At 46.7% G+C, this 15,523-nt stretch overlaps 1 protein-coding gene across 1 annotated transcript in view; it reads right to left on the bottom strand.

Moving 5' to 3' along the window:
• The window catches only part of TGM5 (transglutaminase 5), a 32,538-nt gene extending 20,442 nt beyond the window's left edge, over positions 1-12,096 (bottom strand). Inside the window, 5 exon segments of the mRNA XM_030842758.2 lie at positions 6,209-6,386; positions 6,477-6,605; positions 9,525-9,646; positions 11,145-11,324; positions 12,048-12,096. Of these exon segments, the coding sequence (XP_030698618.2) occupies positions 6,209-6,386; positions 6,477-6,605; positions 9,525-9,646; positions 11,145-11,324; positions 12,048-12,096 (658 nt within the window).
• Positions 12,097-15,523: the final 3,427 nt, after the last annotated feature.

Genomic DNA, 15,523 nt, shown 5'->3' with positions numbered 1-15,523 from the left:
TTGTTAGCTGCTGTGCCCCCAGCCCCTGAATTGGGTGAGTCAGAGGGCCCCTGGGCCCCATCTCTGTCCAGATGCCTTACCTCAGTAGATAAGTGGGGAGGCCCCAGCATGGACCTCCCTGTCTCCTCCACCTTGGCGATGCCAGACACACAGATCAGCTTTTCATCCATCAGTTTGTTTCTATAATTGTTGTAGGGTAGCAAGAGCAGTCACTGTGTCTCTAAGCACAGACAAAATACATCTTGAGTCCAGGAATGGGTCTCGGAAAGAGAGAGTGAAAACGTGTATGTGTGAGAGAGGAAATAATAGTTTGTGTTTGAGAGAGAATATGAGTATGAGTCTATGTGCATGTGTGAAAGTGTTTGTGTGTGTGTGTAAGAGAGAGAGACAGATGGTGCTTACCCTGCGCCCCTGACCCCCCGAGGTCACTGCTGTGTTTCACCTGGTGGGATGGCATCAGAGGTACAGTACCTGACATTCAATCTCCTGCCAACAGCAGCTTCACTGCCCAACGTGTGTGTGTGTGCGTGTGTGCTGTGCGTGCATGTGTGTGCATGCGTGTGTGTGCGTGAGTGTGTGGGGGGGTGCCTTGTTCACGGCCCCAAGCTTCCCTCCCTGTATGTGCCTTTCCAGGCCTGCCTCATACTCACCCTCCCCGAAGTCCAGGGTCAAGCGCACTATTTGTCTCCAGAGGGGCTCCCAGGTGCCACCGTCGTGCAGCAGGGTCTGTGCACAGAAATGCACCACCAGGCGGATGGGCCCCTGGGGTTGGGCTCTATCTGCCAGACTCCCGGCATTAAGCTTCGGCAGCAGGTCCTGGCCCCACTCAGCCTTCCTGGTCAGGTAAAGCTGCAGCTGTGCTGGCTGATCCTCAAAGCCCCCAGACCCCAGCAGGTCCAGGAAGGGTGAAGAGGCCTTCCAAGGGCCCAGCATTTTCCAGGAGGCCTTCATGAACACAGATCGCTCCTCACAGGATCCTGACAGAAAGGAGAGCCAGGAAAGACATCAGTGGGGAGGGGTCAGGAGGACCAATGAACTTCTTGCTGGAAACAAGGCACCCAGCAACTCCCAGGTCCCCTCCCGAAGCCTCAGCCACAAAGAATAGCTGCCTAAGGAGACAATACAGCATCATGGCTGGAACGATTGGTGTTGCTTGGTGCTGGGCTCAAACCCTTGCTCTCTCACAGTCCCTTCATCTCTTGGTGCTCAGTTCAGTCACATGTAGCCCAGGGATATTTCCTTGCCTCATAGAGTTGCCAAAAATTTGGGTTAAATGAGTTCCTGATTTTAAGCACTGGATGGTGTCTTTTGTCATCTTTTGCGGAGGCAGTGGTTAGGTGGTGATGGTTTCAACGTGAGAGCCATCCTCATGTCCTTTGGGAGGCAACACAAAGGAGGTTACAGCTGCCCCCCTCCCTGAAAAACTGGGGCCCCAGGCACCTTCTGGGTACTTGTAGGAGCTGGTGATGTTCTGGCTCTGGTCTGACCCTACCATCTTGGTGCTGATTTCCTTCCTGATGGAACTGATGATATGGGCCAGGAGTTCCTGGGCCTGGCCATCCTCCAACAGCCAAACGACTTCATCGGCGTTCACCTCAGCATACACAAATGGGGTGTTGTAGGGCAGGTGGACCTTCCCTTCCCTGATGGCCTTTACAGAGGCAGGGCCACAGTGGAACAACCCTGTTCAGGGAACAGGAGTTGTGGACCATTAACTTGGCTGCTGACATATGGACCAGGGCCAGCGGGTCCTGGCCATGGGAGGTAGAGGTAGGGAGATGGGATGGGGAGGGGCAGTGGCATTAATGACCCTCATCCATGGGGTGCTCTCCAGTTCCCATTAATTCATCTGATGCTCACAGCCACCCTGGGAAGCAGCAGTCATCACCTTCATCTTCCCTACTTTACAGGTGAGGAAACAACTGAGAGGTCCAGTGACTCATCAGCTCACCCAACTGTCAAAGGCAAAGTTAGACCCCTGACCTGAAGTTGTCTCTGCTACGACTTTGGAAAGCGGATGAAGTGGGAAAGGCATCGTTCCTTTCTGGCCTCCTGCTCATGGGGTCAGTCACCCTGACCGGCGTCCCCACAGAGCCCAGACCCTTTCACAATGGTCTGCTCTCACCACTGCTGGTTTGCTGGGGAGTGGGGTCCAGAACCTGCCACCCGTTGTATCCTGGAGGGAGATCTTTCCGGATCATCCAGCACTCGTTCCAGACATGGAAATTCCTGGAGAAAGCAGTAAGGAGAAAAGGACTCACGTTTTCAGAGGATTTGCCAGGTATCAAACCCTATACTGAGTGCTTTGTATCATTGTTTCTTCCTTTATTTTCTCTACATTTTATTTGGAAGTAATTTCAAGCTTATAATAAAGTTGCAAGAATAGTACAAAGAGCACCCATATACCCAGTTCATCTATTGTTAGCATTTTGCCCCCTTTGCTTTATCACTAGCTTTCTTTCAGTGTGGATATGGAGATTTCTTAGAATAGGGATCTTCCCTTGTGTACTCTTGTACAGTTATCAAACTCACACATTTAATATTGATACTATCCTCGGGCTTCCCTGGTGGCGCAGTAGTTGAGAGTCCGCCTGCCGATGCAGGGGACACGGGTTCGTGCCCCGGTCCGGGAAGATCCCACATGCCGCGGAGCGGCTGGGCCCGTGAGCCATGGCCGCTGAGCCTGCGCGTCCGGAGCCTGTGCTCCGCAACGGGAGAGGCCACAACAGTGAGAGGCCTGCGTACCGCAAAAAAAAAAAAAAATTGATACTATCCTTTTATCTACTTTACTGTCTATATTTCAATGTTGTCAGCTAATAATGTCCTCTGTGGCAGGGGTCCCCAACCCCCGGTACCGGCCCGTGGCCTGTTAGCAACTGGGCCGCACAGCAGGAGGTGAGCAGCAGCGAGCAAGTGGAGCTTCATCTGCTGCTCCCCATCGCCTGCGTTACCGCCTGAACTATCGCCCCACCCTTCCCGTGGTAAAATCATCTTCCACAAAACCGGTCCCTGGTGCCAAAAAGGTTGGGGACTGCAGCTCTGTGGCATTCTTTTCCACCCAGTCCAGGATCACACATGGCATTTAGTTGACCAAAAACCTTTGTGTCCTTTGATCTGGAAGAGTTCTTCCGGCTTTATCACATTGACATTTTGAATACAGTATTTATTTATTTATTTTTATCAGAGTGGCCCTCATTTTGGACTTGCCTGCTGTTTCTTCATGATTAGATTCAGCTTACGTGCTCACAGACAGAATTCTACACAAGTGACATGTCCTTCCTAGATACACTACTGCTCATTGACCCAGAGAAGTTTCAGCCCTCGAGGAGCCCAGAGAGGGAGGGAGCTCCAAGGACAGCAGCTAGTTCTCATACAATTCAAAGGTCTCACCTGGAAACTGGCTGGAAAAGCAAAAACAGGAAATCAGATGTGGGGTAGAGCAGAGGAGAAAGGAACCAGAGGAAGCAACTAGAGGTCCAAAAATAAAGGGACACACAGAGACACACACAGACGTATATACACACGCCTACAGAGAGGGAGTGGGGCAGGGAGAGGAGAAGTCAGCAGAGACCAAAGGAAATATGCAGAGGCAGCTAGTCCTGGCTTTGCCCTGACAGAGAAACAGAGAAATGTGCTCTGTTTTCCGAAACAGAAAGGCTCAAAGAAGGAAGAGTAAGATGAAACAGATTTTGAGGTCAGTATTCAGAGGAGACACGACCTATTCATTTGGTTGCCAGCTTCAGAATACATTATCCCATAGTCTTCTATCTCTGAAATGAACTTGATGTGATGCTCTGATTAGCCAGAACAGCTTTCTGGCTGGGGAACTTATTCTCTGAGCATCGGCAACAATGTACGGGGCAATATTTCCTCAAGGCCAGACAGCATCAGGCCAGAATTTTCCTACCCTACCTGGAACGGAGCAGAGACCTGTAGGAGACAGTGCCCCTTACCATATTTTGTCTTGTTTCTGAGTTGGCAGCATCTCTGCATGTTGGTCATAGTAGGTGTCGATGGTCAAGTTTGCATCCACGTTGTATGCAGAATGGAAATTGGAAACGACACGGGTTGGAACACCTAAGCATCTCATTACTAAAGAGAAGAAAAGCATGGGGACTAACTGAGTGTATTTCAAGAAGAATCATTGGTTTCATGAGCATACTTTCTCACTTTCAAGCTGGAGGAGAAGAAAAGGCCAAGATTCTTGCAGATCCATACCTGTCACTCCTTTATCCTCAGAGCACCTCACCCAGGCCCAGAACCTTGTGGCCTACCTGCCCTATCCATAGTCTCCATTCCACCAAGAGAAAGAAATCATTTGAGGGTCACTTAACAACAACTCAATTTATCATTTAGGGATTTTTCCATTCAGCAGCTTTCCAAACTAAAAAAAGAGAACCTAAACATTTGATAATTGGAAAGAAAAATTTAAAAAATTAGACCTATGCTGTGGCCAGAAGAGAAGCTGTGTGACCTTAGGTAACTGGCTTAACTTCTCTGGCCCTTAGTCTTCTTATATGTAACAAAATGAAGAGTTGGACTAGATGATTTTCAGTTCTGAAATTCTGGATCTGTAATTATACTCAAATAAAAGGGTTTGGAGGAAAGAAAGAAATCAAAGCACAGATAGAAGAGCCAGATAGACTTATGGAGGAGATATGTGGAAGACAGCGACGAAGGGAACCTTGCATGTACGAGGCAATGACCATCTTCGATAAGACAACAGCACCCTCTTGTGGCGTCTTAGGAATCACACAAAGCAGCCACTACATCACCGTCATCCCCACCACCACCACCACCACACACACTTGACCAGGGCCAGATGAAATTAAGCCGACAGCCAGGTGTGGAAGCAAGCAAGGTGAGTTTAGAGAGAGGTTTATCCTACCCCTGTCCTGCTTAGGAGCAGATGGTGCCCGCTGAGGCTGCTGGGAGGATTACAATGCTTTGAAATGTAAGAGGACTATTAAGAATGACCAATCTTTTTGTTTCGATTCATTGAAGATCCCCAAAGGACGCCACCTGTCCACAGTCGCCTATCCACTGCCAGCACAGCTCCTGGGCTTTCACAAACCCTTAACCCTTGGTGAGAGTTAGACCAGGGCTGCCAGTGGCCAGAGGCAACTTGGCAGGAGCAGCTTTCCCCTCGCTCAAAGGTCGTAGACTCTAGGGCCTAGCCGTGGGGAGAGGCTCGGAGGTGGAGCAAAGATGCAGACTTAGACCTTCTCCCTCTCTTTGCAGGGTCTAAAGGCCTGAGCCCTCCTCCTTAACACCTGCCTAGTCCAAGGCAAATTTGGCTGTACTAAATACTGGCACTGTGCTGAGCATTTTCCCGTGAAAACAAATGAACAAATTGAGGTCACTTGATTTGAACACTCATATTTATACCCCTCCACTGTCTGTAGCACCTGTATATAACTGCCAAGCTATGTTGCCCCTCTCAGAAAAGTCTAGAACTTTGTCTTTGGACCCTGTCTCTGTCCTCCCCATTCTGTGCTCCCTCGTTCTCCAACTCAGAGTCAACACATCGGTTCAGTAAACACTTCTTGAGCATCACAATGTAACAGGCAGCACTGTGCAAGGTACTCCTGCCTCTTGGGGGAAGATAGGCAGGCACCACAGTGCTTTCCATCTTTCCCTCATCTTCACAGATAATCTGATCAATGACTTGGGACTAAATTGTAAATAACTGATAATGCATGAAACATGGATGCTCCTTAAGGGTAGTCAGCAAAGTAGTCAATCTCTAACTGTAACTCCTCAAGAATCTCTCTGAGAAGTGTTTGGGAGCCACCAGCTCTGCCCACAGATGAGATCAGGCTTCCAGATTATCTGCTTGCACCTCAAGCTTCCCTCAACCTGCCCCTGACTCCAGGCTCACCTTGAGCTGAGAATCCTGAGCAGGTGTCAGAAACAAGCCAGTTTTGCCTCCACTTTGGGACCAGGTGACCATTTTAATAGCCTAACTGCTCCATCAAGGAGACTGAAGAGTGATTGCAGCAGGTCACACCTTCCCTGGTTATTGCAGGATTCCTTGAGACTATAGAGTGTGCTGGTTAAGAGTCAAGTGACCACCACTCCTTAGCCATGGGGCTGTGGACAGGCCACAGTCAACTCAGGTGAAGTGGAGATAATCCCAGCCCAACCTCGAAGAGTTATCATGAAGAGTCAATAAGTGATTCTGCATTCCCATCTCCCGCTCACTCACTGGTACCCATAACAGCTGCAAATACCCAGCACTGCCCATACCTCACAGGCTGCCCACCCCTGGCTGCCCACTGTCACAGGATGGCCACGCTGCCCGTCCGCTCCAGTGGGCTGACCCCCTGGGAGTAGTCCTCTCTCCAGCTCCCCTGCAGCACACGGCTGTCATCATTGCTGTTGATCTGCAGAGGAGAGACAGGTGGGTTTTCGCGGTGCGGTGGGGGGGGGGGGGCAGGGAGCTCAGGCAGGGCCGGGGAAGCTTCTGGCCTTACCATGGCGCTCACCACCCTGCAGACATACACCACATTGTTCCACTGGGAGTAGTCTTTGGTTGGGTTCTCTAAGAAGTACAGGCTCTTGTTCAGAATCTGAAAGCAGATATCTATCATGTCCTCTTCAAACTTCCAGGGGATTTCAAGGAAGAACAAAGAGAAGAGTAAAAACGTCTAGAATTCTGAAGCCAAGTCAGTAACACCGACGTTTGGGGTGGGGCCAAATATCAGACAAGTTCCTGCCTTCAAAGAGCTTGTAAGTCGAGTTGGGAATGTGTTAAGATTCAGAATTTTGAAGAACTAACCTGTGTGTTTCTGATGGAAAATGCAAATGGAATTTGGAAAGATGCGAGTCAGCTGAAGGCATCAGAGAAGGCTATTGGAGCCGGTGGGCTTGGAAGGACAAGGTAGACAGGAAGAGAGCAGGGTGAAGGCATTCACCCAAGGTCTTTGGGCATGATGGGTACCAGAGACAGAGGCTCAGAGATTTTCCTCCTGGAGGACTTGCGAGAGTAGGAAGAGATCGGATGGATACATATAAGGCCAGGCATGTGAGGAGAGGGGGAAGAGCGTGGAGAACCTTCAAATCAGGTAGAGGGTTCAGTGCTGATGGTGTGAGCACAGGAGAAGCCAGTGTACACTCATGACATACAGCTACAACATGTATTTGCTACATGTGTCGTAACCCTTTTGGCTACCAAATACCCTGGTATTTTTCTAAGTTTCAAAAAATTACACAAGTTGTTGGAGAACAGGGAACCTGATCTTCCTCAGCAAGGCTCCCTGCTTCCTACCCCCAACCCACTTTTCCCTCCCGGTGGGTGTGGACAGGGCTGAGAAGGCAGTGGGAGGCGGAGAGAAACTATCCCAGCCACGGCTGGTGGTTGAGAGTAGAAAAGTTGCCCAGAGTCAAAGGTCCCCCGCTGTGTACCTTAACTGGATATTTGGTGTTATTAAAGAATTGCTGTTCATTATTTCAGTTATAATACTGTATTGTGGCTCAGTTTTTCAGAGAGTCATCATCTTTTAGAACTATATTTGGAAGTATTACTCGATTAAATGATATGGTAGTTTGCTTCCCAAAAATCCAGTGATGAGATGCGAGGAATGGGGAAGAATACATCAGGGATCGGCAAAGTTTTTCTGTAAAGGACCAGATAATAAATATTTTAGGCTTTGCAGGCCATAGAGTTTCTGTCTCAACTACTCAATCCTGCCATTGTAGCATGAAAGCAGCCACAGATGATACCTAAATGAATGAGCATAGCTGTGTTCCAATGAAATGCTGTTTATTAGACACCGAAGTTTGAACTTCATATAATTTGCACATCACAAAATACAGTTGGCCCTCTGTGTCCGTGGATTCTACATCCATGGATTCAACCAATAGGATCAAAAGTATTAGGGGAAAAAATTCCAGAAAATTCCCAAAAGCAAAACGTGAATTTGCTGCACAGTGCCAGCAACTATTTACATAGCATTTACATTGTTTTAGGTGTTTTAAGTATCTAGAGATGATTTAAAAGTACATGGGAAGTTGTGCATAGGTTATATGCAAATACTATGCCGCTTTATTTTTTATTTATTTATTGGGGGGTGAAGTTGAAAAGAATAGTTTTATTGCTTTGCCAAGCAAAGGGGGCCACAGAGGGCTAATGCTCTCAAAACTGAGTGTCCCAACCTGGAGGGGGTAGTGAGGAGTTTTATAGTAATGGTTCAAAGACGAGGGTGTGATCAGCTCATGGACTTTCTTCTGATTGGTTGGTGTGAGGTAAGTGGGAGTCAGCATCATCAACCTTCTGGTTCCAACCGGTCCTGGGTCCTGCCAGTTGTGGCAGCATACAGTTAACTTCTCCCACCTGGCAGGGGTTTCAGTATCTGGTTTCAGGACTTAATGAAGCTCAGGTTCTTGATGTGTCATGGCAGAAAGAATTCAGTGAGAGACAAAGTGATAGGTAAGAAGTGGATTTATTTAGAGAGAAACACACTCCACAGACAGAGCGTGGGCCATCTCAGAAGGCGAGAGCGGCCTATGCCACTTTATATAAGGGACTTGAGCATGCTTGGATTTTGGTATCTGTGGAGGCGTCCTGAAACCAATCCTCTGCAAATACTAAGGGATGACTGTGTTATTTTTAATTTTATTTATTTATTTATTTATTTTTTTTGCGGTACGCGGGCCCTTTTCTAAGGCCTGTCCTTGAAAACAAAAAATGCCAGAAAATGTTTTCTCTACTAGCAGAATGTTTTCCTGCTTGTCCAGGAAAAAATCCTCTCCCTCAACCCTGCTCAGACTCAGTGTTTCTCATCCAGGGCACTAGAGACGTTCTTTCAAGTTCAGGTGCTCAAGTCCTCCTCTTCTGTGGGTCTCTGAAAAAGCACTCTCCAGAACAACCTCCTCTAAAATACTCTCATACCCCAGTTATAAAATGTTTACTTTTGTTTTGTTTTGTTTTGTTTTTTGCGGTACGCGGGCCTCTCTCTGTTGTGGCCTCTCCCGCTGCGGAGCACAGGCTCCGGACGCGCAGGCTCAGCGGCCATGGCTCACGGGCCCAGCCGCTCCGCGGCACGTGGGATCTTCCCGGACTGGGGCACGAACCCGCGTCCCCTGCATGGGCAGGCGGACTCTCAACCACTGCGCCACCAGGGAAGCCCGACTGTGTTATTTTTTTTAAATTCTTTTTTTCAGCAGTTTATAAAGTATGAAAACCATTCTAAACTCTTGGGCCATGCAAAAACAGGCAGTGGGCCACATCTGGCCCACAGGCTATAGTTTGCAAATCCCTGATTAGATGAAACAAAATACACCATAAATTGATCACTATTGAAGGTAAGAGGTTCATGGAGGTTCATTATAGTAGCCTGAACCTCCATGTTTTAAGTTTTTCATAAAATATTAAAAACTGAGAAGGAAAGACATCTCCCCTTCCCCCCTTGTGCCTCTCACTGGAAGGGAAATTGGTCCAGCACTGCACATCCTGACTTCTGTTAGTGGCAGTTCATAACCTAATAGAGTTGTCTAAGGCCCACTTCAGGTGACAGTGTTACCTGCCCATAGTTCCAGGGCCAGGGGGTGATGACTCTTTCATGACCATTGTAAACAAAGCCATAGTCCATCATGATATACTCCTGCAGCAGTATTTCACTTGGCAGGTAGACGTCATCCTCTGAGCAGTTAAGAATAGCAGAGGGGGCAAAGCCCCAAACCAAAAAACAAACAGTAATAAAATTAAAAACAGTAATGGCAGTATCTTGCTGGATAATCAGATAAGCAATGGGTTGATGGCAATAGAAATCAAGACTGGACCCCTTAAAAGCTTGTGTGCTTTTCTAGAGGCCAGCGATATAATCTATACTTTAAAAAAAGATGATCTTTTCTTGGTTATAAAAGCCTCAAGCTTTTCATAGAGATTTGGAAAATATGGATGACAGAAAGAAGACAATGAAGATCTCCCTTCTTACTACTCAGAAACAGCCGTCGTTACATTTTAGTGTATTCTGGCTGTGCTCTCTTTCTCAGCACATATATGTAATTAGAATCATATGTGTTCCATTTCCTAATTGATTTCACTTAACATCACACCATGAACATTTTCATCATGCCATTAAAAATTCTCTGTAAAGATGATTTTTAGTGAGTACATGGTAACACATTGCATAGATGTGCAGCATTTTATCTTCAGGGCTTTCTAAGTAGATCCTCACGGAGTGTTCCCAATGGATCAGTTAGAATTACAACCTGTGAGCAAGTTATACCTGCACTTCAAGGGTTAAAAAGCAGGATGAAAGTCCCCAGAGGGTGGGTTGTGCTGTGACCAGGGCCCTGAGAGATCTCCATCTTCAGAGTGTAGGGACCAATGACTGCATTGGCTGGTGTGAAAAGGGAGACAAAGAGTGAGTTGGCATGAATGGTGAAGTCAGAAGCACTCCAGACATTGCCTTGTCGGGCCTGGATGAGCAAGAAGGTGGCTCGGGTTCCCAGCAGCTCGGTGGGCTGTGGTCCTGTGTAAGAGAGAATGACCCCAAAGTGAGGTGCAAAATGTATGTGACACGATTTCAGAGGAACTGGGAGGACCCTTACCTTCTCCTACCACTTGCTAATCCTTTTACTGCCACTGGGTGTCCTTGGCCATGCACTTACGATCTGTGGCCTCATTTTTTCAATCTGTAAAATGGGATCTTAGTAGTACCCACCTGAAAGTCTTGTCACAGGGATTAAATGAGTTAGTGTGTGTGAATTTTTAGCACAGTGCCTGTTGTGTATTTAAAAGTTGTCTGTTATTATCACAATCTTAGTTTGCTGAGTTGGCCAAATCTTTTCTTAACAGCACTAATAGGGTCCCCGGGGTCCCAGGAGAAGAGAGGGGAGGGCGGTTCAGAAAGGAGAGGCAAGGGCTTCCCTGGTGGCGCAGTGGTTGAGAGTCTGCCTGCTGATGCAGGGGACGCGGGTTCGTGCCCCAGTCTGGGAGGATCCCACATGCCGTGGAGCGGCTGGGCCTGTGAGCCATGGCTGCTGAACCTGCACATCCAGAGCCTGTGCTCTGCAACGGGAGAGGCCACACAGTGAGAGGCCCGCGTACCACACACACACAAAAATGTGGAAGTTCAGAAAGGAGAGGCAGGGGCCCTTGAGGTGAACTTTGTCTTGGGGAGGGGCGGGCTCATCTGTCTCAGCCACAAAGATGATGTAGTCGGTCCCAGAGTGGAAGCGTCGGTTGAAATGCAGCTGGATTGTGAAGGACTCACCGTGGCGCATGATGAGCCACTGCAGGCCCACCTCCTGCGTGTGAGGCTCCTGGTTGTTCCTGGCGTTCTGCAGGTCGACGGACCTGAGCTCCAAGGCTGCCACTGGGACGGGGGTTGGCGAGGGGACAGGTCACTGCCCAGCTGTGGCTCCCTGGGCTCAGCATCCCCTGACACTTCTTGACATTTCATGGCACCTGGCTCTGACTTGGGTAAGACTGCTGTCCAGATCTTAGCCCTCTGCCACCTGCCCCCTAATCTCAGGACTCAGCCTCAGAGAGCATTTCAGCATCGTGATCCCAGTGACCTCTGGACCTGGACCTGGAGCCACAGTGCTCGAGAACTGGGGTCCCAGACAGCACAACATTTCCAGATAACTGAAACTTAACCTCAAAGTGCCGCCATGTACTCTTAATCACTTTTGCTGACAATCTTTCTAAAAATTACTCTATTATCCTGATGATAGAAGAAAGAGTATACTCGAATTTTGTATGAATTAAGTCAATGAGCTGACTGGAGGCTGGGACCTCAGCTACAGGCAAGTCCTGCTTTAGGATATGGGGGAGGGTGGGCACCTCAGGGTTATTTGCAGCTTATTTCTTTCTTCTCAGTCACATTCCAGGTGGATGAGGGTACTGGCTGCTTCCTAGGATGTACACTTAGTGTGTAATTTTAAAACTCTCATAGCATAATGGGCAAGGTGCAGGCTCTCACCATCTTGGCTGTGAAACCTTAAGCAAGCCACTTAAGGTCCCTAGACATCAAAAAAATGGTGACAATGGTGTTCCTACCTCCTAGAATTCATGTGGGCATTAAGTGAGGACTCACAAGTAAAGACCTTCGCATAGTGGCGGGTGCAGGGTAAGCACTCGGTCATCAGTAGTTGCTCTTAGTACTGATAATAATGCAGCCTCAGATTGCATTTGCTTTGCTATTTTTGCTGGTGATAAAAATTCATTAGGTCCTTTCCCCCATTAGTACCTCAGTTTATCTCAGTGGTTCTCAACAGGGGCAATTTTGCCCCCTAGAGGACATTTGGCAAAGTCTGGAGACATTTTTGGTTGTCACAAATCGAGGAGAGGCTGCTACGGGTGTCTAGTGGGTAGAGGCTGGGGATGCTGCGGAAAAACTCGTGTTTGCTCCAGCCAGTTTCTGTGCCATTCGCATTTTGAACTTTCTTCACATAAGTTCTCTATATTTTCACTAAATGAGTTCACTTTGATAGTTTTAGCCCATCTTTGTTACCTGGCTGGATTTTTTTTGAGTCCTAATTATTTCACCTAAACGCTTTATCTTACTCTCTGGGAACTGGCTAAACAGTCTTCCAGGTCTTTGTCCAAGTCATTGGTAATACGATGGTTCTAAGCATTAAGACTTAAGGCAGAGGCCAGTGGAGTATTATTGTTGGAGACTCCTTCCACGTTAACACTGAGCCATTAGGAAATACTCTTTAAGTATAGTTGTTCAACTAGCTGTGATTACATCTAATTCTTTACGTGAGGAAATTGGATTAGGTGTTTTTAAATTTCCTTCACAGTCTAAAATCAAATCCAGCTTTCATTTTGCATCTTTCCCACAAATTTGTCAAACATCTGGCTGAAAACAGAACGTGCATGATGGTCCCTTGGCCCTCCCTCCTAGTAACAATCTTTCCTTGAGGCAGATTCAAAGATGAATCACTGGATCAAATAGTACAAAGTTTTTCAACCTCTTAAATGTAACTTCGGCACTTAAATAGTTATATTATTGGAACGAGAAAATTCAGGGCAAGATCTAAGACAGATGCCTGTGAGTTATTAAACAACATTTTGTAAACACGTCTAATCTATTAGTAGTTCGTGAAAGAAATTTAGAGAAATGTGGCCAATACTTTTTTTAAAGAATAGAATAGAAAATATCACAATGCACCCTACATAGGAAAAGCAAGCATAATTTTATGTATTATATAACTGGATCATGATATAAATTGTGGGTTATAGTCAAAAAGTTTGAAAGCAACTTGCCTAGATCCTGGTGGAAACTGATACATCTCATTTGTTCCTGAGGGGCCTGCATTTTCATACCAGGACCTACTGAGCCTTCACAGAAGCCTCTCCACCCGATACATAACAACCAATGGCCATTCGATCCTGAAAGATCAGATACCTGAAAGGGGCAGTGAAGAGCACACAGGTGTGTGCATCACCTCCACAGTGGGGAACGGGACTGGGGGCAGCCTTTTCCTGGCCGCTGCCCACAGCTCAAAGTGTTGTTCCTAAGGGCAGCCCACTCTGTTTCCCCTTTACCCAGGCCAACTATTGGTTTAGGAAGGAAAGGGGAGGGGGAAGAAGGAAGATATCTTCCCCTCCACGCCCAAGGTATACAATGCATGGAGAAAACTCATTCTCCATTAGGGGACTCAGTTTTTTGTTTTTGTTTTTGTTTTTATTTTACTTAATATAATTATGCATTTGGCTCACTGAAGTGCTTTTCATGTCAGGCAGACAATGACTTTAGAGAACAAAAGGGAGGGCCTTCAAGGGAGCAGGCAAAGAAAGCCAAGAGGATTAGGAAGAGGTTCAGCAAAGCAGGAAATCAAGCAGAATCAATTAGTAAAAAAAACATGGCAATGCCCACAAGTCCTTCTCGCCTTGGCCACCAGCCCACGCTGGTTAATGACAAGTAAGAGATGTAAAGCCTGGCCACATGACTCCTGGCGCTTGACTAAGATAAAGACAAGGATATAAAAGGATCAAAATATATCCCCATGTATTATGAGCCTTAAAACAAATAGAGAATTTAGAACAGCCATCTGCCTGCAATGAGCTCTGGGATGCAAAGCTCCTGCCATCTGAGACATCAAAAACCAAACCAGCCCTGTTCTCCTGAGTGCCCGTCTCCCCCTCGGGTCTTGGCTGAGAGGTAACATCACACAGGGGCTTTCCTTGACCTCTGAACATGATGCCCCATCTCCCACCCTATGATCATCTGCCATCACAACACCCTTTTTATTTTCTGAAGAGCACTTCATAGCATCTAGAATTAGTTCCACGGAAGCAGAGACGTTGGCCATCTTCTTACACCTGGACCCCCTTTGCCTAGAACGGAGCATTGTTCCTAATTGCTGATAATTACAGCTAATGTTCGCTGAACACTCACTACATGCCAGCCACTGTCAGAAGCATTTTACGTGTCTGAAATCGTTTATGTCCTTACAGCCTGTGGATGGAGGTGTTCATATTGTCCCTGACATGCAGGAATGGGAGGACTGGGATCAAACCCAGGCACAATCTTAACCTCCACAATCTCCCGCCTTACCTGGTGGGTGCTCAGAGATGTTTGCTGAATGGATATGTGCTTGCATGTGTGAGGTACGAGGAGAATAATCTGGCAGGAGGGCAGTGGGGCTGTAGAGGAGGAGAGAGAGAAAAGCCTGTGAGGGCAGCAGGGCCAGGATGATGAGTGGCTTGACTCCAGGCAGAGGTGCTGCTATTTGCTCAGCAGTAATGGGTATACCTCTCCTTGATGGAAGGATAAAGTGTTACACCTTTCTGAGGGCAATTTATCAACATTTCTTACAAAATAAAAGAAAGCCTTAAAACATAAATTCCTTTGATCCACAGATTCCTCCTCTAGGAATTTTTCCTAAGAAAAAATCATAATTTGTGTATAAAAATGTAAACATAAGGATATTCAGTGCAACCCAAATATCCTACAATGAGTCGTATACGTAAACTTTATTCCTCTCATCCTGATGTAATCAACAAAAGGACAAAGGATATTGGGAAATAATTCATGAGATATTAAAAAGCAACATAAGTTTAAAAAACAATACGTTACAGATTAACTGTAGGTGGTAAAATTATGGGAAATTTTTCTTTACTTTGAGCTTTTCGGTGTTGGTCAAGCTTTTGCTTTGAACGTGTATTACTTTTATATTTAAGGGAAAGTGTTCCTTTGATTAAAGGCAGGGTTTTTTTGTTTTTTGTTATTATTTTTTTTACAGCATGTTCTTATTAGTTATCTATTTTATATGCATCAGTGTATACATGTCAATCCCAATCTCCCAATTCATCCCACCACCACCCCCACCACCCCGCTGCTTTCCCCCTTTGGTGTCCATACATTTGTTCTCTACATCTGTGTCTCAATTTCTGCCCTGCAAACCGATTCATCTGTACCATTTTTCTAGGTATCACATATATGCGTTAATATATGATATTTGTTTTTCTCTCTCTGACTTAACTTCACTCTGTATGACAGTCTCTAGATCCCTCCACGTCTCTACAAATGACCCAATTTCGTTTCTTTTTATGGCTGAGTAA

Source organism: Globicephala melas, chromosome 2, assembly GCF_963455315.2.
Source record: "Globicephala melas chromosome 2, mGloMel1.2, whole genome shotgun sequence".
Classification (NCBI taxonomy): Eukaryota; Metazoa; Chordata; class Mammalia; order Artiodactyla; family Delphinidae; genus Globicephala; species Globicephala melas.
Note: the sequence above shows the minus strand (reverse complement) of the source record. Positions and strands in the feature narration are given on the sequence as shown.